Here is a 23,616-nt window from a genome sequence, read left to right as displayed (position 1 = left end):
GGAGACTTGCGAGTTGTATACTTCCTTGTGGAAAAACAATAGTTTATTTCGGAGAATATCCGTTTGTCCTGCATGGGGCTGATAACATCCACTTGGCCCGCTGGAAGGAGCTTGGAAATATGATGGGTGAGGGAATTTTCCTCGTGGGTAACACTGCCCATCCACGCGCCAGAGAAGCTTCTCATGCATTCTTGGACATTGCGACTGTCACAGATACTGGAACGGATGTTCAGTTCCTCCGTCTCAAAAGGCTTCTACAACAGAACGGCTCCTGGTTACGTCAGGTCTGTGGACAACTCAACGGACTGGTGCAAGCAATGAAACAGATAGGTCATGCACTCGATGACGACAAAAGATTACGAGCTTTTCAGATAATCTTACGACGACAAGTACGAGAAGTCTTTGGGAGTTAAGAAGCGTCATGCAGACCTCAGAGTCTGCATTGCCAAGATCCAAGACGTATATTCTTCTTGATGATATACAAGCAGTATATGCAATGTTTGTTTGGGAATTCTCATGGGTGGCGAAAAATACTTTTTGAGAATTTCCAATCAATTCTTCTTAATGCGACTGAAAGAATACACGATGGAGATCTTGCACTCCAAGGCTGCAGCATCATGGAGCGTATGGGAGCCTCATTTCAAGCGTTGCATTGGCCAAGGACTGGTCCTCGTTTCTGTCTGGGGATGAGAGCTCTCATTTGGAAACAGGGGATGTAATGTCGGTGGAGTTTGTAAATACAACAAAATCCTTTCGGGGCTGGATGGAATACCAACTACACTGTCGTCCTGAGTAGGCATTGGGTTGGAGATGAGATTATTAAGGTACTTATATTATCTGCTGTGAACAAAAAAGAGTTTTAGTTTATGTAACAAAGCTTTGATTTACACTCTTAAAAATCGACGTAAGACATCTATATATAACCGTGTCAATTTCGCGTTCTTTGGCTTTCCGTTAAGGCCAGGGATCTGACTGATCAACAAGAGATGATCGATCAGGTAATCCAAGTCCGTTCCGTACCTCCTACATTATTGTATACTTAGGTACTTATGAGACTGTCTGCCTTGCCGCAAAACGCGTCTGACGCTACTGCAGAGGATGATATATAAAATTTATCCATTTGACCTAAACGCCATTTTATCTATTCTATTAACCCAAGTCTATCCCACCCAAACAAAAGAAACATCTCCAATTGCTCAAGCAGCCTCAGCAACAACATACCCAACCCTCTCCCCAACATCCATCCTCCCCTCCCTCTCATGCCTCTCCCTCTCCTTAACCTCCGCCATCCTATTCAAAAAGCTCAAATACGTCTGCCACCCAACTGCCACAACACCGTGGAACAAAGGCCTCCACCCAATCGACAAAAACGAGAAACTAAACGCCGTGACCATGGGCCATAACTTGCAGGAATTAATAATACTGGTTGGCACGGTGTCTTTGACGCGCTCGATTGTGCCCGGGATGTCACAGCCTGATAGCAAGGCTTGGGCGCCGAAGAAATATGTGTTGAAGATTGGCGTGAAGACGACTTGGCCGACTGTTACTTTTGTGGCGAGGGAGAGGAGGCGGGAGGAGTAGTTGAAGTTGTGGGAGAGGAACATGAACCTGTCACTGTTAGCATAGGCCTAATAAAACCCAATCTCACTCTTTTCACCCCTACTCAAGTTCATACTCTCACCCCGTGGAATAGACTCACCACTTATAATTCGGTATAGCAGCAACACACCCAATAACCGCATTCCTCAACGTCCGAACAGGATCGTACTCATTCCCACCAACATACTGCGCACTCAAATCCCCCGCGATGTAGATAACCACCGCAGTAGCAACCTGCGTTTTATAAGGACTCTTATTCTGCGCACGCGCATATGCCTGCACAGCCGTTGTCAAAGGACCCAGGCGCTGCCATAAAGGAAGGGGGGCGACGGTGGCGGGTACAGGGACCGGGTCTTTTTTAGGGGGTGAGGATTGGAAGCGCCGTTGGATGTGGCGCAGGGGATGTTTGAAGGCGGGACGGAGGATGAGTATTGTCATTATGATATTATATGGTAGTGAGTGAGTGAGGGTATATGAGGATGAGAATGGGGAAGTGAGAGAGTCTGGGGATGCGAGATTATTGATGAGATTGCATCTTGACAAGCGGTTTCGAACGGCCGAACTCGGACGGTAATTCCGAGTGAGTAAACTAAAAAAATGAAATTTATGAGTGATTGATTACCTAGATTGGTTGGTGTGGGGATCGGTATTCATCGGCTATCGAATCGGTACTTACTCAGAAAGGCAAGTCATCACGGCCAACCTCACTCTCACTCTCAATATGAATATGAATTAAATAATAATATGCTAAACAAAGAAAAATGCAATGAATGTCCTGCCCCTAAAAGAACTCCTCCTCCTCCTCATCCAACAACCCCATCCCACTATCCCTCCCCCTCAACCTCTTACTCACCCTCCTAACCCCCTGCCCCTTCACAACCCCTTCCTGTGACTCTTCCTTTCGCGGCGTCAAAAACTCCTGACTCATCTTTACTACCCTCTCCAACTCCTCCTTCATCGCATCGATAACCTCTTTCGCTTTAACTCTCTCCTCGTCAACTTCCCTCCGTAACCCACCGTTCTCAACGCGCAGTCCGCAGATTTTATCATGTGCCGAGCGCAGAGATTCATTTAGCTTGTCGATCTCACTTCGGTATTTGAGAACGCTCGAGTCGCGCGCTGCGAGGGCTGAGCCGTGCTTTTTGTTAAGGGTTGAAATTGTTTGAGTATGGCTGGTTTGCAGAGTCTGGATTTGGGATTGTAGATCCGAGGAGCGGGAGAGGGCGGATGAGAGTTTGGCTTCGAGAGAAGCGATGGTGTCTTCTTTGCGGGTGAGAATCTTGTGCTTGACCTCCAACTGCACAGCGTACTCATCCTTTGCATCATGACCTTCGCGCTCCATCCGCTGAACCAGATCTTCCAGCTCCGAAATATCGCGGATATACCCATCCACAGCACCCTTAAGCCTCTGATTCGCAACCTCAAGCTCTCTAATCCTCGCAATCTTATCACTGATAAGCTTCTCAGCCTTTCCCATCTCTGCTTTCAAGCCATCCATGACTGTGACTCTTGCATCGAGTTGCTTACGGAGGGAGAGCTCGATCTCGTGATACTCATCTATAGCATCTTCATCTTCCTTTGCGCGCTTCGCCATGTCACGCAGGCGTGTAAGCATGAGATCTAGGACTTCTGCGCCGTGGGATGATAAGGGGAGGGTGATTTCGCCTGGGGTAAGGTACTCGAGCTCTAGGCGGGCGGCGCGGAAGTTTGTGATGAGGGTTGTTATCATTTCGCTGGCGTCGGAGCCCGTGAAGCCGAGTTTTGTGATGGAAGATGTGAGCGTTTGGAGAGCGTGTGTTCTGTCGGACATTGCTTGTAGCATAGCATCAATCTGTGCCTCAAGACCCGACTGATCCCTGGGTGAGTAGTCCGACAATTTGTCGCTCAAGCGTCCGCTGAGAGTCTTGTAAGATTCAAGAGTATCCGTCAACTTCGCAACCTCCAATTGAAGCGACGACACCTCTTCCTCCAACTCCAACTGCTTCGGATCCGGCAAACAAGCTTGAACACCAACCGTAGCCGTGGTCTCCATCGGTTCAAAGATCGGCGTCCCAGGCACAGTAGGACTCGTAGCAGGCGGCGTCATAAACGAAGTCCGCGCCCTCGAAGGTGTACTACAAATGAACTGCGCCATAGTCTCATCCCCAAATTGATCCTCATCAGGCGTCATGTCCATGAAGTCCTGCGAAAACTTCTCCCTTGCTGCAAGAGTCCAGTTATACCCTCTGCTCTGATCCATAGCGCGACCAGATCTCTTGGACAGCTCATCCTGAAGGTCTTGGATCTGCTTCTCAAGATCCCAAATGCGATCTGTGTCGATAACAATAGTCGCATTCTGCAATTCATAGATCTCTCGATCTCGCGCTTTTAGTTCATTTCTCAACTTTTCAATTTCTTCTTTTGCCTCTTGGTTCCGACGGCGCTTTTCCTGTTGAATCGTATTCATCTCCTCGCTCAGACCATTGCGACGAATTCTGCGCTGCACGCGACCGTCGAGGACTTGTCGCAGTGGTAGAAAAGTTACTTCACCGCTTTCAGGGAGTGCAGGACTTGAGCGGATAGTGCTCGGGGTTGTTTGGACAGGGAGGGATGAGTGGCGACGGCGTTTGGGTGTTGCGACGGTGAAGCGATTGACCATGGGGGTTAAGCCGGAGGAAGAGGCGCCTGGGTCGGAGAAGCGGACTCGTCGGGAGCGCTTGGGGGTCTTGGAGGGCATTGGGGATGATGGCATATCTGGCTCTGGTTTGATGCTGCTGCGACGGGAGCGTCTTATTGCGATGGGGAGATGAATGTTGTCCATGATGAGTGAGTATGTCAATTGAATGAGACGTCAAGTTTACGAGGACTCATATAGTAAAGCAACCACCATAAATACAAGTCAAAACAAGTCCAATAACTAAACAAGCGATGAACAAAACAACAGATCAGCAAAACAGCGAACCCCTCGCCTTTAAAAAAACACAACTCAGCATAACAAAAACATCCCCCAGGCCATCATTTACACGACCTCCAGGCATAATGTTTACCTTTTTCCCCATCCAGCCTAGCGCATAACCATCCAAAGAACGAGAGCCAATGGATTTCACTACATGCAGGGTCTCGCAAAACGGCCGCTGGAGAATTGCTATGGGGCCGTGAATTCAGGCCATGTTTTTTGGTGGCAGCGGTCGTGTTTTTGGGCCTGCGCATTCACGGTGCTTGTTTTGCTGGGGGGGTCCACTGGAGATTTGGGGGTGATTGAAGGGGCAACGGGTGATCTGTTGATGTTGTGAGACGATGATGTATTGTTTTTATTGAATGGTTGTTGCATGTTGAATTGCAATTATCGAGATATTATTGTGATCGAGGTTAGTGATTGTGAGGGTGTCTTGATTCGGGGTGGCCCGCCTTCCGGTCGATCTGACAGCCAAGATCCATCCTTTCATCCATAAATGGCAGGACAATTGAAGCCATTCCCAAATTACAATCACAGTTCCGTCGCAATCTCCTGCCGGGCGCTTACCCAGACTCTCGGGTCACAGCCCTGCATCTACCGATTAGTCACATTGCACATCCTCCCATATAGCCCTCGCACTTGAAGCAATACACTTGAAGTATGCTTTCGCTACACAAACCACTCCATCCAAAATCTCGTGATACTCAAACTCATGGTGTTGTCCTCCAACCAAATCTTACCGAGCTGACTAATCCCCTTCCCATTCCTCACCGACCACCAAACGCGTCCTTCACCTTGATCCGCTAACTTAGATCCGATCCTCTTACTCACCTCATCGCCGTTCACTCATGCCTCAGACAAAATGCCCACTCCTTCAAAACATGTCAAATTCGTCGCCTCAGACCCTTCGCGCGGTGGTCTCCCCGTAAAGCGCAAACAAGTCCAGCACGCATGCGCTTCATGTCGCAAGAAAAAAGTAAGCACTGATGAACCTCCCAATGAATGGTGAGTGGGGAGCTGATTGAGTAGAGGCGCTGCGTCCATGCTGAAGATGCAGTCGAGGAGACCTCGCCTCCCGTAGAAGAAGATGAGACATCCCGGTCAACGTGAGTGACCCACCACTTCCCCTCGGTGATCCGAATTAACACTCACCAGATCACTGCCTTTACCAACACAAAGAACTGCTCTCCCAGACTCATCGCTCCAATATGCAAACTCAACCGCAAACGCAAGTCCCGCCGCGCCAACTCCAAGGCGTGAATCTGGCAGCACGCCCAATCAATCATCCCGCTTCGTGGGCGATCTCAATCCAGAGGGCATGTTCATGGAAGCCACAGGCTCAGCATCTATCCGCGAGACTTCACAGAAGGGCGATGTAGGAATATGGCTTTCGTCGAATAATCCCGGTCAAGCAAGTCAATTTATCACTTCGCGACCACCGCCGATAATGGATCAGTTCTTACTACCGTTTGTCAAAGAGCACTGTCTATCGTGTCTGCCTCCACAGCAAGACTACCTCAAATTAAAAGCACTGTATCTGGAAAAGATTCATCCCATCATGCCGATCATACCGGAGTCTGCGCTGGAGGGTGATGAACCAGTGAGTGTGGTGCTGAAACAACTCATCTGTCTCGCCGCATCTACAGACCCAAGCATGGCGCTGTATCTTCATCTCCAGAACAAAGGCGATGATCTCCTCCCCTGCCAAGACTTTATGCAATCCCTCTCCTCCGCCGTCCGCGCCATCCTCGAAACAAGCATCATAACAGATCGCGTCCTTCACATCCGCGCCCTCATCCTCTTATCGCTATACACCCAGCCCAACTCCTCCGAAGAAGCAGACCTCCCCGCACAACTGGGCGGCCGCGCTATTCACCACATCCAGACTTTAGGTCTTCACCTGTTGAGATACGACGGGCCCAACTCTGAGGAGCTGGAGACGCTGTTTTGTGCGGTTTGGGCGGTTGATCGGATTAACGCGGCGGTTTATGGGAGGCCGTGTGTTATGCATGAGAGGGATATAGGCGCGAATCTGGATGGGTGTATTAGGAAGAGACCGCCGTGCTTTAGGCTGTTTCTGAGTGTGGTGCAGTGGTTGGATCAGGTCATTGAGCTGTATCGCCCGGGCCCCAGTGCTGAGGCGAGCGGGCTGGATAAGATTGCGTATATTGATCTTCCAGTTCTCGAGGCCATGATCGTCAACGCCGATGCCCTCAAAGTACCAGGTTCACTAATCGGTAAGTCTCCCATTCAGTCAAGTACACATCTAATAATCCCAGCAACGATTGAAACCTTCTACCACGCCGTCATCATCCTATCATGTCGTCTCCCACGCCCAGGCACACTGACAGCAGCATCTACCCTGCCTCCCCCCTCCGCCAACGCCCGTCGCTCCCTCGCAGCAGAACGCATCGCCTGCGCCGTCCTGCGCGACCACCTCTCCCCCATGCCCTTCGTCCCCTACGCAGTCTGCCTCGCCCTAAGCGTAGAGTACCGCAAGATGCGCCACTCCCGCCTGCCCATGTTCCGCTCGCGCGCCATGCACGCATTCCGTCGCAACTGCGAGATGCTCCGCAGATTCGGCGACTACTTCTGGAGCGCCAACGTGGTAGCCGGGTTGGGCGAGCGGGTGCTCAAGGAGATGGAGCGCGCTGCTAACACGCTCACGCGGGAATCACCGTCGCCGGCGCCCGCGGTGGTGAGTGCTGTGGCTGTGACGAATCCGAGCATGGTCAATGCTGTGCCGAGCGTGGAGCAGGCCGTGGACTTTTCGCTGATTGATGCGATCTCGGGGGCGGATGTGTTTGGGGCTATTGATCCGAGTTTTAACCTGGGGGCTGTGGAGGATGCGCTGGAGGCGAATCTGGATATCGGGCTGCCGATGAATTGGGTTGATTGGGGGCAGTATGCTACGCTGTCGTGAGGTGGACAGCTCAGAGTCAGCTACGTCTTTGATGACTGCCGGTGATTCTTGATGGCTGGTTGGTGAGTTGGTGTTGTTGCGCCCGTTGGTGAACGGCTAAAAACTTACTTTGGTGGTGATACTTGGCGCGGCTATTTCCAGAATTTTAGTAAGACGATGACCACGCGTGAGATGACAGAAGCTCACTGTCAGCGACAAATGCCTGGGCTATAAAACTGGCTTTGCTGCTGGTATGGTGTGTTTCGCTCTTAAACATCAGTCACCATGTGGAAAACATCATCGAAAGATACCAGCACTGAGATCGTCGCTCTTCTCGACGACACTACGAGTACACATACCCAGCACACTACACCAAGACTTGGTCGATTAAGGCGATGCAGGGTGAACTTGAAGAAATGGGGGCAATTATCGGCGTTGGTCGGAAAAGATATAAACATGGTGGCGTGTTGTCTGCCGTGTAATCTGTAAGATGGACATGGCTTTTGCAACAATAGACGGTTCAGCAATGAAGGAATAGACATGGAGCGGTAATCGGTATGATTGGCAGCCCGTAAGCGCGGTAATGTACAGTAAAGCGACCGTCTTGTTTCCAAACGATCTCGCTAACGGCGCTGACAGATAAAGCTTCATGGGTGAGATGATCGGAGTCTTGTGCGTCGTGTTGGTCGTAGATCGTGGTGCTGAGGCGAATGGCTGGAGGATCAAGTAGAGGTGTCTGCTCGGATCAACCGGCGACTTAGTCGTCCTCAATAGATACCGTCCATCTCCTCGCTGACCATTTCAGATCCCGCGACGTGCACATGGTTGTAGCATTCGAGGCTCGATCGCACGAGTCGTTCATAGTCGCCTGTCCCATTCTCCATCTTTCAATCCACCTCTTACACCTCCCACCATCGTCAATCATCACAGTTATTCAGGGTATCATAAAATCGTCAATCCATCTCCTTCACTTCCTCGTTATATCCGTCGGCTTCCCTCTAAACTGATTCTTAATCTCATCCAAAAAATGCTTCGCAAACTCTGAATTCTTCCCAGCAGTATTCGGATCCGCCGTCGCTTCGCCCGGCGCCAAGGGCTCGTGAGGATTTCGTCCGTGCTGCTTCTCGTGGATGGTCTTGTGGATGCGTGTTACTGCGCGGTGGAAACCTGGTTGGCGGAGGATCTAGGCCATCATTGTTAGTAAGGAGAGTAACGGTTGAGGTTGGGAGGCGTACGGATGCGACGATGTGATCCTGTAGTTTGTTAGTGATTAAGAATGAGAGAGAGGGAAGGGAGGGGACGAACTTCGAAGGATTGAATTGCGCGGAGGAGCCACCAGTGTGCAGCCATTTTGGTGAGGCAGATGGGATGGGTAATTGAAGATGCTGAATTCAAGATGGAGATGGAGATGTTGGAGTGGCGGCGTTAGTGGCGGGAAATGGAGGGGCGAGCAAGGATGACAAATGGATCTGCTCTTGTGTGACAGCTTGTTGACTACAGTTTCAGCTACAACTACAGCTACCCTGAACTTAGCATGAACCAATCAAGGGCTCATCAACACTCGAAGCTTAAGAGCATCAAAAAACTTATAATAATGTCAAAATATCTCAAGTTCAACACGCACTCATCCTCAAGTTAGGTGATTTAAATGTTTAGATCTTGGTCACTTTCAATAGACGCTCACTATCCGTCATATACCCTCAGTCAACGTCAAATCACATTTTATTAATCCCAATCCACCAGCTCAACCTCTATCAGAGCTTAAAAGTACTGGTTCATGAAGGCACCGATATAATCCTGCTTCCCCAACTCAACACCCTCCTTCCTCAAAATCGCATACGCAGTCGTCAAGTGAAAGAAGACATTAGGAATTCCATATCCCTGCACATAATCCCTAACCTTCATATCCGCACTCTTCCCCGGCCCCAGCCCAATAGTAACAACCTCCGCACCACGCTTCTCAACAAGTTCCCTATCAGCCTTCTCCACAACCTCGAGAACCTGCGCGATTCTCTTGTGGTACTGCTCAAATGTAGTGCACTCGTCGCGGGACAGGGTCAGCGGCTCGGTGCCGGTTGTGCGCGCGACGATCTTTTGCGCTGTGTCGGTGGTGAAGTGGACCTGGAAGCTCAGGTCCAGCATGTCAGGGGCCAGTTTGGCGGTGGTGAAGGACGCGGCGTTGGCGTGGGACTCGGCTTTCTTGAGGATGGAGGACAAGGAGTTGAGGGCTTCCTTGGTGTGGAGGATGGCGGCGTCGTAGAGTGTGTAGCTCATGATGGGCAGTGAAACCTCGTTGGTGGTGATGGAGAGTGAATTGGGTATAGTAGTGTATTGCGTGATGAAGCTTGTCTGTCCGGACAGTCCGAGAGGCGATGTCTACGGGGTATATATATCTCTTCCTCTCCCCGTTTCAAGAGAACCTCAATCCTTCTCCACTGTCTACACCGCTTGCTTTACTAATGGACCTTTCCAGTTTCACCCCCTCAGATCGACCCGGTTGAAGACTCTAGATGCTTCCTCGATTAGTAATGGGTCCATTGAGACCATTGCGGAGACTGGGAGTAACGCTAAACGTCTCCGGATCATCGCTGTCCGACATCCGTGCGGGATAAGAGACACGGGTTCTTTCGTTGGATGTCCGTTGAACAAGTGTTCCAAACGGGTGGGAATATCGCACGATTCATGAAACTGGCTTACAAACCAGAGTTTGATTACAAAATACCTGATCCGAATGAGACACGGAGAACCAGAAAAATGGCCGGCAAATATGACTGCAGAAATAACCGGGGTGAAAAATAAATGACAGGTAACCGAAGAAATGACCGTGACGGACGAAATAACGGACAAGAAATCACAATTGAGGCCATCACCTAAAACCCAAGGATCCGATTCGCCTCCCTCACAACATCCCCCTCCCCCTCCGTCCTCAGCGCACTCAGGCCCATCGCCCGACGAGCCGCTCCGTCAAGCATCTCCGCCGTGCCCCGCCCCACATGTCCGGCCTCCCCCGCACCGCCAGGGAAGTCCGGTCCCGGCGTGCCACGGAGGAAAGCCTCGCGCTGACGGACCATGTACTCTGCGTTCTGCGCCGTGATCGGACAGATGGGGATGTACAGCACTGAAGAGTCTGCTTTGCCGGCGTGTACTTTGTCGACTGAGTGGATTGCTATGTTCATTAATACCGATGGTAATTTGGGGTAGGAAGAGTTAGAGGGGAGAGACTCACTGTCGCAGTGCCATGCTACGAAATCTCCAGGTCGTATCTCAGGGACGTGGACCATCGTCCTCTCAAGCTCCAAATGCGGATGCAACTCCCCCGTCAACTCCTGTCCCGTCCCCGGCGTCGCACCCTGCAACTCACTATCAACATCCCTCATCAACTCCCAATTCCCCTCCTCCAAGTACCCCTCCCCCAAACTTCCACTCCTCGCCTTGAAAAATGGCCTCAGCAGCACATACGCCATAGATAGCTTCACCAGCGGATTAACCAACAACGTCCCCTCCCTAGGCTTCGTACGACTCATGCTCATCCACCCCTGCCACATTCTAAACATCGAACATGCACCCAATCCATCGTACCGATTGTTCACAGCGTCGACACGGCCGCTTGCATCCCATGGATCGTAGGTCTCCCAGTTTCCTTGGAGGATGGAGTCGTAGACGTGTCCTGCGCCGTAACCCTCTGGTTCCCAGCGCTCGACGCTTCCGCCGTCGATGTGGGGACCGAGAGCGAAGCTGGCATCGCCGGGTTGGCGGATACGCAGGCGGTCGGCGTAGCTGAAGGGTTGGGAGAGGGAGATTGATGTTGGGGATGTGGTGTGCCAGAGGGACATGAGGTTTTGTTGGACGGACAGGAAGTTTGGGTGTGAGCGGGCTTTTAGTTGGGGTGGTGACCAGTATAATTCGTAGACTTGAGGATCGTGAGGTGGAAATGCTGTGATTGTCAGCCTAAGCCAATTGAAAAGCGAAGTGTAGGGGTAGATTACCTCGTGTAGATGGATTCCTAGCAACATACTCCTCCACCTCAGCCTTATACGCCCTCGCCTCACCCTCCGGAACAACACCCCTCACCACAACAACGCCTCTCTTCTTAACCTCCTCCCTCAATGCATCATTCCTCTTCTCAAGATCCTTAAACTCAATCTGTGGTATAACACCCGGTCCCTTGTTCGCAACAATCTCATTCTCCCGCTTCAACTCACGAAGCAGCTTCTTCCACGATTGCACAATCTTATCTTCTCGACCTTGTAGGAGTGCGAGTTTCAGCTGACGATATCGATCTGGTAAAGGCTCGCGCTGGGCCCCGGATAGCGAAGTAAATGCATCCGAGATGTCGCCTTCTTTTTTGGCGGAGGCTAGCGATGTCATGCAGCGGCCGAGGACAGGGGGGGAGGACTTGGCGAGGGATGCGCGGAGCATTTTGACAAAAGATGCTAGAATCGATGGAAAGAATGTGAAAGATATTATGAGAGTGATGAGAAGGTTGCGATAAGATACAGGACGATATAGAATGGTGAAGAGATAATGGTGTTGGATCTTATATCGAATTGAGGAGAACGCGGTCTTGCTCCTTTCGGACATTCCGCATCTCAACTCGAAAAGCAAGAAATTCATTCCCCAGCTTCGGGGAGTAAGAACCTTGTTCAATGTGGGGTTACTCCAGATGGTCCTCATGGCCACGACATTCCTTCAGCACAAAATATCAAAGTCACCAGTCACAAGGGAAAACACCGCAGTTCAGAGACCCAAGCGAAGTGAATCTAGGGGACCTAAAATTCTCCCGAACTGGCTTAATTTTACACAACTATTCCTGTCGCTTACATCGCGGTCCCCAACTTCAAGATCTACCTACACAGCACGTCACTCCTAGTTTACAGTGATTTGCCCTCAGGGATTGAGAAGACTTTTGACATTAAATCAGGTTACAAATAAGGTGGTCCCAAGTCTTGACAAGATATACTTACCTTAGTTTACCTAAGTCTTCATTACTTACATAGAAGGTCCTTCGTTTCTCTCCTCACAAGTGTCCCCCAATAACTCACATTACTGATGCCCCACTACAGCACACCTCACTCAACCGGTAACTAAAATCACCATCACCATCCACCAATGATCATAATACCCAAATATATTCCCCAACACCAACAAAAAAGAATACCTGTACTTAAGCTATGCAGTCCAGTTATACACATGTAATCAACACCTAGCTCCCATCTATGCTAATAATCAACATACCCATCCCACGCTTTTTTAATCCAGGTCCCCCAGCGCCCTCTTCATCCTCTCCTTCAAGTCCCTATTCTCCATCTCCAACCCCCCCAGCCTCTGCCTCGCAGCATGTCTATCCTGGTTCCGTCCCTCCCGCTCCATCTTGAGCTTATACTCCATGTCCCGCAGTCTAAACAACCACCTGTTATCGTTCGCTGCGCCGTTGTTCTCCTCGCTTAGCGCAGCCATGTCGCGGAGTCCTAGACCACCTGCTGAAGAACCTGGTAGTGCGGTGGTGGTGTGTGCGCGCGTAATGGTTGAGCGGGATTTAGAACGGCTTGTGCGTTGGTCGTTAGGGCCGCGGGGGACGGATGGTGAAGGTGAGTGAGGAACTAATTCGGTGCTAGAGTATGAAGCCCTCGCGCGTACGTCGTTTGCGGTCCGGAGCGTGGCGTTTTCGACTTTGAGCTGGCGGTATGCTTCTTCGAGGCGGGAGTACCGTGCGTCGTGGCTTAGAGATCCTGAAGCGACCGAGTTTCTAACCATGGTTTCGAGACGGTCCAGTTTCTTGGTGCGCACTTCGAGGTTGGACTCAAGGGTCTGATACTCCCTGTGGAGGTCGCGCTCGACGGATTTGATGCGCACCTCGAAGGAGCCAATCATGTTCTCGATGGCTTTGACGGCGGCCATGAGGTTCTTGGTGAAGCTGGGGAGGCGGTTGGCGATGACTTCGATTGAGGGGAGGACTTGGCGGTCGATGAGGGAGTTGCCGTGGACCCATTCCCTTCCGCACAATTTACTGAGCTTGTGCCAAAGCTGGAGGAGTAGTTCATTGCGCTCTTGTAGCTGATCGCGCATCGACTGCTCAAGCTGTGCGATCCTCCTGCGATCCTGACTCTTGTTCGTCTCGAGCTCAGCGATGCGAACATCCTGACTGCTTGCAGTACGGGTAAGGTGCTGATGAGACTTCTGGAACGTGTCGTACTGCGATTTTGTGTTGCGGTGGGCAATGCGCTCCTTGTCGAGTAACTCTGCAAGTTTGCGACTCTCAAGCGCATGAGACTCAAGTAGTGAATCGCGCATTTTGATGATACGATCCTTCTCCACCAGCGCCGCCTTGCTGGCATCCAGATCGCGGATCGTATTCTCAAGCTCCCGCTGTAACTTGGCGATAGACTAAAACCGTTAGCGTAAATCCCCCACAAATACGAGACGAGCCAACTCACCTTGAGGAGCGAAGAGCGGGTACCGTTGAGGTCACCGAGAGCTTCACGAAGATTATTCTCAAGCTCCATCAACCTCTCCTTCCACTCCGTCGCCTCAACCTCCCTCGACGTCAAGTTCTTACGCAGACGACGAGCCTCATCCTTGGCCGCTGACGCTTCCCGGTTGAGCTCGTTGACAAACTGCTGAACCTCCTCCTTCTCCTGGTCCGCCACAATTTCTCGCTGGTGTCTCTCTTGTTGGAGACGGTTCTCCAGTTCCTTGACTCGTTCCTTTTCTTCGCGGATGCTTTGTTCGGCATTGGCCATCGCAGCTTCGAGATCGCCGATGCGTATCTTGTCGGTCTCTTGCTCTTCTCTTAGGAATGCAATCTCTCCTTGTGACGACTCTTGCTGTACAGAAAGTCGCTGGTTCTTGTCATTCGCCTCCATGAGCTTCTGCTCTAGCTCTTCAAGTTCCTTGTTCGACGAGTCCAGTTCCTGCTCGAGCTGTTGGATGCGTCGCAATTTGTTCTCCTGGTCGTCTTCAAGTCGTATCAAGGCTTCGCTCATCTTGCGCATCTCTTCCTGCAAAGCGTCAAAGTTTTCTGAGCGGTCCTGTAGATCTGCTTGTACTCGTTGCATCTCCTCGGCTTGCTGATCGGCCTCAGATTCCAACGCGTCAATCTCCTCTTGAGCCTCCTTCCGTAGCGCTTCAAATTCACTCTCCATCTCGTTCTGCTCACGAAGAGCTTCGTCACGTTCGGATTGCAGAGCAACAAGATCATTCATCGCATTGTTGAGGTCCTCCTGCAGAGTCATCGCTGCTTCTTCAGCCTGTCGCTTGTCGCCGATAGCAGCCTCAAAGTCCTCCATGCAAATCTCAAGCTCGCGCTGCAACTCTTGATTCTGCAGCTTGACCTCGCTGAGTTTGTCGCGCATCTCGTTCATCTTGTTCTCGAGTTCTTCACGGTCGGCTTCCTCCTCAATCTGCGTCCGTGTCTTCATGCTACCCCGCGATTGTGGCCTCTCCATACCACCAACCTGTGAAGCCGATCGCTCGAGAAGACTGTCAATTGTTGATGGGGCAGGCCGACCTCGTCGCTGAGCCATCTTGAGATCCTCAATCTCCTGGTAGAGGCGCTCCTTTTCGCGGTTCCTCGAAGTCAGCATGGATGTCTGCGCACCAACCTCGCGTCTTAATTCGGCATTCTCATGACGCAGCTGCTCACTCTCGCGACGTAGTTCATCAACGAGTGTGGTCGCTGCACTGAAATTGCCATTTGAACCCTCCATATCGCCTGAGAGGCCAGAGACAGGTCGACCTGGCGATACATTGCCGTCGCGATGTTTCTTTGTGATGTTGTAAATGTTTGTCGTGTGGTGCAAGCCTCCCCCGCTAGTCAGGCTAGACATGTCTTGCTTTAGCTTGAACACCTCCTCCCGTAGTCTCTTATTCTCGTCATCGGCTTGTTCTCTGCGCGCAGTCTCTTGCTCCAGAAGGTCCTTCCACACATCGGCCTCTTCTTCTCGCTCCATATTTCCGCTATTTCGCTCGCCAAGAGATCTGACGATATCCGCAAACTTTCGTCGCTCATTCTCCTTGGTTAAACTTTCGGACCGTAGGCGCTCAATCTCAGTGGCATACTCCTCAACCCGCTCCCGCAAAAAGATGAGCTCTTCCTCTCGCTCTTCATCTCCCATTCGGGCCGTTTGGTCTGTCGATGATGCACCACTGTGCGCTGTGCTTGGACGCTCTCCCTCATCTCGGACTTGCTTCTCCAATTCTTTGACCCGCCTCCGCAAAACCTTGTTGTCACGTTGGAGTACCGCAAGACCAGTCTTAAGGTCGACATTCTCCGAGATCATTTCCTTGATACCCTCTTCCGACAGCTTGTCAAGACGATCGCTCAAGAACATAACTTTGAGCTTGAGATCGAAGTTCTCCTTTGACAGCCTCTCAATTGTGCTGCTCTGTTCTTTGAGCGTCAAGTTCTTGCCCGATCGGGCGGTGTTGACGGAACCCATGGTGATTGAGGAATGTTTCCGGGGTGTTTCAAGTCCACCCTTGTACTTGTACTCCTTGGGCAGAGACTCGGGTACCTGGACGTTTCTAACATGCCGCGCGATGACCGTATCAGTAGGCGCTGTGGTGAACCCTTCCTTAGAGGGCTTCGGTGTCTCTAGCAAATCCTGTCGCTGTCGTTCTGGACTATCGACTTCGTGCAGCGGTTCGAGTTGCGGTAAAGAAGTATCTGTGTAATCCTCAGCGCCGAATGCCGATCCAACACTGCCCATGCTCCCTATGCTGATGGATCGTAGCATCGGATTGCTGGGATTTCGTAGCAATCCAATGGCGGGGACTGCACCGCCAGATTGTAAAGCGTAATCGGTACCAAGACCAACGGTCATGTCACTGCCTTCGTGAGACTCGGGGTTCGTAGCAAATGAGGATGTCGACGATCGCTGGCTTCCAAAACGACTGCGCAGATATTTTGGTCGTCGGCTTCGAAGCGATTGACCAGGGGTGCTGCCCGCATCGACTTTTTCGGACAAGGAATGTGTTCTCGATAAAGGGGCCTCGTTATCACCAGCGCTGGATACCTGTGAGCTCTCTTGTTCCGTGTCGTCCTTTTCGCTCTCGTCGTAGCTTGTGTTGCGATTGTCAGGCTGACTCGCCATGCTAACGGCGCGCGAAATAGTTCTTCGTGTTGCAGCAGCAGTCGGTGATGAAAAGTTCTCAAAGCCGGAAGTATTCGTGCTCGCGACAGTTACATCGTGATCCTCCTCTTCTTCCTGATGTCGCTGTAAAGGTTGGGGAGCAGGCGCAGGCTTTTTTGTCGGGGAGTCGAATTGGTACGTGTCGTCGACGCCGCCCTCCTGGTTCGTGGATGCTGTTGGAATGGGTGACAAGGCGGGCAAGAAGCTAGACTCCACGTCTCTCAGGTGGCGTCTAACGTCCTCCTCAGTCAAGGAGTCGTCATGTCCTCGTGTGACATCGACGGAAATAGGGTCGAAGTAGCTAGTTTCAGGGGCAGAGTGGCCAGGCAAATGCAGCATCGAGTCTTCGTGGCTTGTGGGGGGATTGCTGGTGCTCTGGGGAATTATCCGGGTCTGAGATTTTGCGTGCGTATCATCAACGGTTATCGCAATGTCGTGTGGAGATGTCGCTGTGGTTGGGTTTGTTGGCTGGGCCTGCGACGTGTCGGCGGCTGTATCGTCAGTCATCTCTGATGTCTCAGTGGCCTCGAGATCATCGCTGCCGGTGTGTGAGACGCGATGGGCCGTCTGTGGACGCGACCCGTCCCTGGTGCCGCTTGGACTCGGGCTTGGGCTGGGAGCCTGAGCCTTTGGGCTCTGGCTGTTTTCTCGCTCATCGTTGGCCATGATGCATTGTGGCGACCGCTATGCGAGGCAGCTGTGGTGTGCTGTGCTGGTGGATTGTGATTGATGCAGATGCGAACGTGGATGGAGATTGTCGGGTATTGAATGGGGATGCTGAATGTTTTGTCCTTCTGGGCATCGCCCGCCATAAGCTCTCACTAAAGAGAAAACCTGACTGCGCTAAAGTCTATCCCTTCAGGGCCCCGTTGATGGTATATGGTCTCAGCCAATCGTAGACTGTATCGCTCCCCCTGCGCTGGTTGTTTAGCGGCGGCTGGAGGGGAAATAGCGGGGCTGATCCATGTGGTCGAATTGAAGCTTGGCGCGTTGCTTGGGACAACCTGTCAGCGCTTTATGCTTTCGAGTCTAGAATTCAATGACAGCGATACTCGAATTCACAGCAAAGCCTCGTCATTGATGCAGAGATACGAGGTGATTTACACTTTTGCTTCAGCCTGAGACAGTAAACTTGCTTTTGATCGTTAGATCACAGGTTGAGACAAGGGTTTGAGTTGGAGAAGAGAACTAAATTCCTAAGCGAGTAAGCAATTCGTATCGAAGTGAAACAATCCTTCCGATCCAACTCGTTTATTTTGTGGATTGATGATTCGCAGGAGTTTGATCTACGAGCAGTTATTCACGTCTACCTTGATGTCACTTGGACCCATCGAATTGAATTGAAGTAATTATGTCATATTAATTCATGCTCACACTATTTGAGCTTCCGTCATTAAACATTATTCCTCTCTCTAGTTAGAGATCTTGGGGTCGACCTTGTTGCTGAGGATTGTTAGCCACAGTTCAAGCCACGATGAAGGGCAAACGCCACTTACCCAGTCTGCTTCTCGTACTGGCTGCGGGCAAAGTCGGTAGCCTTCTCCTGGTTGTCGCGGGAGATGTTGAAGCCACCCTGCTTGTTGAGGAATTCAACACCTATGAATGTCAGTAATCTGTCAAGCTTCATGAGGCATTTGAAGAGCAATACCCTTATCGACATAGTCCTCCTGGTTCTTGGAGTCGGTCTTGGAGGCATCATCAGACTTGGAGCCACCAGACACAGCGTTCTTGATAAAATCCATTGTGAGTTTGAGTGTATTGATTTGGGTTGTAGATGTAAGTGAAGTGGTTTGATGTGACAAAGAACTCAATGCAGCAGCGACATTCCGCCCTTCTTATACCTCTCAGCCCGCAGCTGATAATAACGAACCATTTCCGACTTTGTTCAAGTCTCATTTACAGAATGGAGAAATAAAACCGGCAGATCCATTAGATCTCACCAAAGTGCCAACATCTGCATGCCCCCCTCTTTCGTCATCTCCCACTTTACAGGGGTTCAGCCTACGTCACTTCAGACCCTGAGTTACTGTACCAAGGCCCGTTCGCAGTCTCACGGCACGCATTGCCGGATGCTGATTCTAATTCCGGTATATGACTCTGGGTATTTCATCATGGCTGTTTCAAAGACGGAAAGCTTCTTGGCTGATTGTCGCGATGCTTTCCTGGTGAGGGGTAAGTGAACCTTGGTCGATGTGAGAGCCAAGCTAGTGACACCGCCGTGCAATGGGAGCTGAAAAGATAACAGGAGGGCTAATGAGGATCGAGCAAAGCGTCGGGGGTCAAAGGGTCCAGAGCCTCTCTCAGTTAGCTTGCAGATTGAGGGAGCCAAGGGGGGAAGAAAGCTCAGGATCTTTGTCCCAAGGTACCTTAATGATGAAATTACTTAGGTACCTAGTCTACAGCGAAACAGAGGGAGCCCGCGCCCTGGCCTGGTTAGTCAGCATCGCCGCTCCCGTCTTGCTCCCACTGAAGCGAAGTCGGAGGGAGCGTTAAAGCTTCTGTGTGTCATTGCACGCAAATGGGTTCCTCTGATTGGTTCAATTGGCGATTCCGGGGTCCCCACCCTAACTTGATGCCCCGCGCACCGAATTAGGACCATGACTTTGGTAAACATTTCTAGTGGTCGCCAATCTCGGACCTCACCTCTTCACCCTGAGCATTCTACGACGATTATTCTGTTCGCGACATTGCTTTTCTGCCCGACTACGATACCGAAAGGAAATACAAACCAACCTCTCTCCAAAGACCCAGCCTGCCACGATGTGCGGCACTGACAACGATTCAGCCGAGGCTCCCGCCCCGCACCCGGCCTCGAGGGCCAACTTACCGTCGTCCTCGCCTTACAGCCAGGTCCAGGACTACCTGAGCAACACACAGCGATACCAGATCATCGAGTCAACTCTGCGCGAGGGAGAGCAATTCGCCAATGCCTTCTTCACTCGTGAGCACAAGGTCAAGATCGCAACCATGCTCTCGTAAGACAACCCCCCGCGCCCGCCAAGCTGTTCTGTTCACGACGCCGGACCTTCTCGTGAAAATATTTTAACGGACGGCAGTGAGTTTGGATGCCAGTATATTGAGCTTACGAGCCCTGTGAGCTCCCAAGCCTCATACGACGACTGCAAGTACATTTGCTCGCTTGGACTCAAGGTGAGGCCGTTCTTCTGGGGTGCAGAACCATCTGACATCATCGCTCACATTCTACAATAGGCCAAGATCTTGACACACGTTCGATGCAACATGGAAGATGCCAAGCGCGCAGTGGTAAGCCAGTCTCATCAGCGACATCTGCAGACATACGATCGTTTAACTAACATGATCAGGAATGCGGAGTTGACGGTGTAGATCTCGTCATCGGCACTTCATCCTTCCTTCGCGAGTACAGCCATGGAAAGTCCATGGCTATGATCAAGCAGACGTATGTGCCCTTTCCCGAGACCGGCGGATGGCATTGTTATACTGACTGAATTTCTCAGGGCCCTCGAAGTCATTGAATACGTCAAGTCGTAAGTTAATTGCAATCTGCACAGGTTTTAGACGCACCAGTCCCTAATAAACGCAATAGCAAGGGAGTTGAGGTGCGATTTAGTTCCGAGGACAGTTTCCGATCCGACCTCGTCGATATCCTCGCCCTTTACCAGGCCGTGTACGTTGGATAACGCAAGCAGCACGACGATATATGTTGACCTTCTCTACAGGGACAAGGCAGGCGTGAACCGCGTTGGTATCGCCGACACTGTAGGGCATCCGTGTTTTCCGTCATCTTTGTGAACCGCATGAAGCTAATCTTGGCGTCCTCGTCTAGGTCGGAGGAGCTACTCCCCGAATGGTCTACGACCTCGTCCGCACGCTCCGAGGTAAGGTTTTGCGAGCAATGACCAAGAGATAAATATGCTAACGTGTTCTAGGTGTGGTGGGCTGCGACATTGGTGCGTATTCAAACCCGACGTTTCTTCACTCACACTCCTTGTCAATCCCTCTTCTCTACTCTACAAGTTGCTTCTTATGATGAAAACTTTGCTAACAAGTCTAAAGAATGCCACTTCCATGACGATACTGGCTGCTCAGTCGCGTAAGACACTCCTAAGATTGAATAATGTGTGCTGGCTGACAATCTCTTCAGGAACGCTGTCACTGCCCTCGAAGGTAGTCCTGTCCTTGGCATCGCTATGTAAACATCAGCTAAATCAACCGCAGGAGGAGCCACACACGTGGACACGTCTGTGCTAGGAATTGGAGAGCGTGAGTGCTTTAATCCCTGGCTCATTGAAAGTTGTGCTGACTCGAGACTTTGACAGGAAACGGCATCACCCCTCTGTATGTATATCTCAACCCTACACAGTAGAGAACACTTACCGATACCTTCAAGTGGTGCTTTGATGGCTCGCATGGTCGTAAGCGCGCCAGAGTATACCAAGGCGACATTTGATCTTCCACGCTTGAAGGATATCGAGGAGTATGTTGCGAGTGTTGTCGAGATCAACATTCCATTCAACAACCCCGTCACTGGTAAGTTGTCAACCGGCGATCGAGTGAAGACTTGGACTGACCCGTCACAGGCTTCTGTGCCTTTACGCACAAGGCTGGTATCCACGCCAAGGCTATTCTGGCGAATCCCTCTACTTACGAGGTAAGTACATACGATCCAGGATAGCTTCCAATACGGCTAGTCGCTAACAAGGAATAGATCATCGACCCTGCGCTGTTCGGATGTACGATTTACATTCTTTTCTTCTTGAAAGTCTCAAGCAGGAGACAGCTAACGCGTTATAGTGACTCGCTACGTTAACATTACCTCGAGAATCACCGGATGGAACGCGGTCAAGGGCAGAATGTTCTTTTTTCCCTACTCCTCCAACCATTAAGCGCCACTAATACTTGTTAGTACCCAACTCGGCCTGGACGGACCCGGTGGCTTCGAGACCGACGACCAAATCAAGGAAGTGTAAGTCGACGAATTAAAGAAGAGCGTCGAAGGATATGAAGCTGACATATACGTTATAGCACTGCCAAGATCAAGCAACTGGCCGACGTGAGCAACCACATCCCCTCACTCATGACCAGAGTAGATTGAGCTAACACCAATGTCTTTTAGATCCGACCACTTGCTATCGACGATGCGGATTCTATTATCCACGCATACCATCTTCAGCTCACGGGCAATGGTAAGCAGCAGGAGACCGCTGCTTGAGTTGGATGAAGAAAGCAAACGGGAATTTGGAAACACAAGATGTAGAAGAAAACATGTAGGAACTGGTAGGGGTGGCGTTACCAACAAAAGCAAAAGCAATAGTCGTTATTTTCACCGTACTATCCTATCGTACTCTGACATTGAGACCGTGACACAAGCCGCACCAGTGATGTAAATTTAGTATGTTTTAGTAGAGCCAGACCAATTTATTCTGGCACCCTGGTTTATCATCAGAAGTATTAATTCTCCCTGTGAGAAGCCAACATGTGATGATCCCTTCGAGGCCAATTAATGTGCTCGTCTATACTATCCAACAGAATGCCTGCGAATGCACCAATGCCCTGTTCTGTCCCGTCCAATCCAACTCCATCCAATGCAAACAAACATATTGTAACAATCATGCAACTCCAGGCGTCATGCCATGCTTCGTAACTTCGTCATTAATCCAATTATCCCCCTCTGTCTGTATTTCCCTCAGTGGTGGGTTATGAATTGACAAAGACTTGGTACGCCATGATCATAACCCAGACGAAGAAGACAGTACCAGTAAGAGCCATCGCAAAGACAAGCTGCCATGATTGACCTGGACACAAGTTAGCAATTGAACTTGACCTCGAGCCATGAGAAACAAAAACGTACAGATGTTTCGTTGTTGTAGCCACGCCATCGTCGCCATGCTCGTACCCTTAGGATTTCTTCCAAAGACTTGTACATCGCACACGCTCTGGATAGATCCATCGGGCCCGAATAACTGTATCGCTACGACGACAAGGCCCACGAGCCAGAGTATGAAGAACATGAAACCGCCGACCATTACGATGGCGGGGAGGAGGCGTCGTTGGGCGATGAGCCAGAAGATACCGAGAATAAAAATAATAGAGAGAGAACCGACGGTGATAAAGTAGGGAAAGTACCTGCAGACATTAACAAACCATCTCTCGATAGGCAGTGCAATGGGGGACGTACCATGGAATTCCTAGCTCAAGCTGAGTCTGGATCTGTATAAATGTCGCAAACACGCCAATGATGCTCGTCGAAGCAAGGAGGATAACAAAGATCCAGAAATTCAATTGCCAAGGAGGCCAGTTGTATGTTCGAACATGTGTAGATGGCGGAGGCCCGTCGTAGGTCATTGACGATCGTGTGAAGCTCGTTCCCGTCCATCCTGTCGTGCCGGTCAAACCGGTAACAGTTGATTTGGCGACCATTTCGTCTGTATCAACCAAGAGTGAATAATACGCTCAATTTGTCGTCGAGGTCGGCAAGATATAGTATAAATCGTCGAAAGCCCAGGAATCACGCGTCGCTGGACGATTCTTCCCGAAACCAAAAAGGACTGCCACGTCGCAGAACAAGCCCCGCCGATCGGCGACCACTTGATTGCCCAGCGTCGCTTTGAAGGGAACCTCAAATCGTGAAGGATAGTTTGGGTGCCTCAAAATTGAAGCTGCTGCGTTGATGCCTCACGCGTTTAAATCTCTCGTCGTCGGTGTTTTTCTGCGCGTCCAGTTGGGTCGGGACGTTTAGGTGTGGAGATTATGCTGCGTTGGCTGGGGATCTGACGTCGGGTCGATACGCCAAGAGGTACCAATTGAGGCCTCTTATCAGGTATTAATCACACGATAGCGATTAAGGTCTTGGTGTTTTGATACTCAGGAAGAGAGAAAAGCAAAAGGAAGCAAAAAAGAACAAAAGTCAACAAGACAGGGGATGAAAAAGCTCCATCCAATTGAGGTCAAGTGTGAAATTACAACAAAGCGTTTTTTGGGTGAGGCTTCGGATAGAGGGGGTTGGTTGGTGGCTGGGGATGCGACGCAACAGGGGACGATGACGCTGCGATGCCCTCTGAATGGTTACA

At 50.8% G+C, this 23,616-nt stretch overlaps 10 protein-coding genes across 16 annotated transcripts; 2 read left to right on the top strand and 8 right to left on the bottom strand.

Moving 5' to 3' along the window:
- Positions 1-1,089: 1,089 nt before the first annotated feature.
- On the bottom strand, positions 1,090-2,158 carry FVEG_11687 (hypothetical protein). The gene is made up of 2 exons (XM_018901010.1): positions 1,700-2,158; positions 1,090-1,608 (listed from the first exon to the last, which is right to left on the bottom strand). The coding sequence occupies exons 1-2, from the start codon at positions 2,035-2,037 to the stop codon at positions 1,197-1,199; spliced, it is 750 nt and encodes a 249-aa protein (XP_018759399.1). The 5' UTR covers positions 2,038-2,158; the 3' UTR covers positions 1,090-1,196.
- A 149-nt stretch (positions 2,159-2,307) lies between these two features.
- Positions 2,308-4,484, bottom strand: FVEG_11686 (hypothetical protein). The gene has a single exon (XM_018901009.1). It carries the CDS (start codon positions 4,397-4,399, stop codon positions 2,381-2,383), a length of 2,019 nt encoding a protein of 672 aa, XP_018759398.1. The 5' UTR covers positions 4,400-4,484; the 3' UTR covers positions 2,308-2,380.
- A 708-nt stretch (positions 4,485-5,192) lies between these two features.
- Positions 5,193-12,453, top strand: FVEG_11685 (hypothetical protein). Of its 3 annotated transcripts, none has more exons than XM_018901006.1 (5): positions 5,193-5,510; positions 5,564-5,640; positions 5,690-6,771; positions 6,814-8,021; positions 8,076-12,453. In XM_018901006.1, the coding sequence occupies exons 1-4, from the start codon at positions 5,397-5,399 to the stop codon at positions 7,455-7,457; spliced, it is 1,917 nt and encodes a 638-aa protein (XP_018759392.1). In that variant the 5' UTR covers positions 5,193-5,396; the 3' UTR covers positions 7,458-8,021; positions 8,076-12,453. The 3 variants fall into 3 exon arrangements, with proteins under 3 accessions (XP_018759392.1, XP_018759394.1, XP_018759393.1); XM_018901008.1 differs by having other exon boundaries at positions 5,352-5,510; positions 6,814-8,026; XM_018901007.1 differs by having other exon boundaries at positions 5,352-5,510; positions 6,814-12,453.
- On the bottom strand, positions 5,935-8,865 carry FVEG_11684 (hypothetical protein). The gene is made up of 3 exons (XM_018901005.1): positions 8,742-8,865; positions 8,672-8,689; positions 5,935-8,619 (listed from the first exon to the last, which is right to left on the bottom strand). Exons 1-3 carry the CDS (start codon positions 8,784-8,786, stop codon positions 8,404-8,406), a joined length of 279 nt encoding a protein of 92 aa, XP_018759397.1. The 5' UTR covers positions 8,787-8,865; the 3' UTR covers positions 5,935-8,403.
- On the bottom strand, positions 8,901-10,143 carry FVEG_11683 (hypothetical protein). The gene has a single exon (XM_018901004.1). It carries the CDS (start codon positions 9,708-9,710, stop codon positions 9,198-9,200), a length of 513 nt encoding a protein of 170 aa, XP_018759396.1. The 5' UTR covers positions 9,711-10,143; the 3' UTR covers positions 8,901-9,197.
- FVEG_11682 (hypothetical protein) lies at positions 10,193-11,855 on the bottom strand (the record flags this gene model as incomplete). The annotated part of the gene is made up of 3 exons (XM_018901003.1): positions 10,193-10,602; positions 10,663-11,370; positions 11,423-11,855. The coding sequence occupies 3 exons, from the start codon at positions 11,853-11,855 to the stop codon at positions 10,307-10,309; spliced, it is 1,437 nt and encodes a 478-aa protein (XP_018759395.1). The 3' UTR covers positions 10,193-10,306.
- Positions 12,331-17,525, bottom strand: FVEG_11681 (hypothetical protein). Its single transcript, XM_018901002.1, has 2 exons — positions 13,871-17,525; positions 12,331-13,820 (listed from the first exon to the last, which is right to left on the bottom strand). Exons 1-2 carry the CDS (start codon positions 17,231-17,233, stop codon positions 12,687-12,689), a joined length of 4,497 nt encoding a protein of 1,498 aa, XP_018759391.1. The 5' UTR covers positions 17,234-17,525; the 3' UTR covers positions 12,331-12,686.
- A 181-nt stretch (positions 17,526-17,706) lies between these two features.
- FVEG_11680 (hypothetical protein) lies at positions 17,707-18,947 on the bottom strand (the record flags this gene model as incomplete). Of its 3 annotated transcripts, XM_018900999.1 has the most annotated exons (3): positions 17,707-18,010; positions 18,064-18,163; positions 18,216-18,947. In XM_018900999.1, the coding sequence occupies 3 exons, from the start codon at positions 18,307-18,309 to the stop codon at positions 17,980-17,982; spliced, it is 225 nt and encodes a 74-aa protein (XP_018759388.1). The 3 variants fall into 3 exon arrangements, with proteins under 3 accessions (XP_018759388.1, XP_018759389.1, XP_018759390.1); XM_018901000.1 differs by having other exon boundaries at positions 17,707-18,163; XM_018901001.1 differs by lacking the exons at positions 17,707-18,010; positions 18,064-18,163 and having other exon boundaries at positions 18,266-18,463.
- Positions 18,556-21,916, top strand: FVEG_11679 (homocitrate synthase, mitochondrial). 3 transcript variants are annotated; one of them, XM_018900997.1, is made up of 21 exons: positions 18,556-18,739; positions 18,813-19,542; positions 19,624-19,717; positions 19,778-19,831; positions 19,891-19,985; positions 20,044-20,073; positions 20,133-20,213; positions 20,266-20,305; positions 20,373-20,424; positions 20,476-20,496; positions 20,603-20,639; positions 20,691-20,713; positions 20,765-20,809; positions 20,866-20,884; positions 20,937-21,076; positions 21,127-21,197; positions 21,255-21,279; positions 21,341-21,401; positions 21,453-21,512; positions 21,572-21,599; positions 21,663-21,914. In XM_018900997.1, exons 2-21 carry the CDS (start codon positions 19,328-19,330, stop codon positions 21,756-21,758), a joined length of 1,287 nt encoding a protein of 428 aa, XP_018759386.1. In that variant the 5' UTR covers positions 18,556-18,739; positions 18,813-19,327; the 3' UTR covers positions 21,759-21,914. The 3 variants fall into 3 exon arrangements, with proteins under 3 accessions (XP_018759386.1, XP_018759385.1, XP_018759387.1); XM_018900996.1 differs by having other exon boundaries at positions 18,556-19,542; positions 21,663-21,916; XM_018900998.1 differs by having other exon boundaries at positions 18,556-19,717; positions 21,663-21,916.
- FVEG_11678 (hypothetical protein) lies at positions 21,838-23,594 on the bottom strand. Its single transcript, XM_018900995.1, has 3 exons — positions 22,725-23,594; positions 22,398-22,672; positions 21,838-22,341 (listed from the first exon to the last, which is right to left on the bottom strand). The coding sequence occupies exons 1-3, from the start codon at positions 22,964-22,966 to the stop codon at positions 22,244-22,246; spliced, it is 615 nt and encodes a 204-aa protein (XP_018759384.1). The 5' UTR covers positions 22,967-23,594; the 3' UTR covers positions 21,838-22,243.
- Positions 23,595-23,616: the final 22 nt, after the last annotated feature.

This window comes from Fusarium verticillioides, chromosome 7 (assembly GCF_000149555.1).
Source record: "Fusarium verticillioides 7600 chromosome 7, whole genome shotgun sequence".
Classification (NCBI taxonomy): domain Eukaryota; kingdom Fungi; phylum Ascomycota; class Sordariomycetes; order Hypocreales; family Nectriaceae; genus Fusarium; species Fusarium verticillioides.
This window is presented reverse-complemented; position numbering and strand designations above follow the sequence as displayed.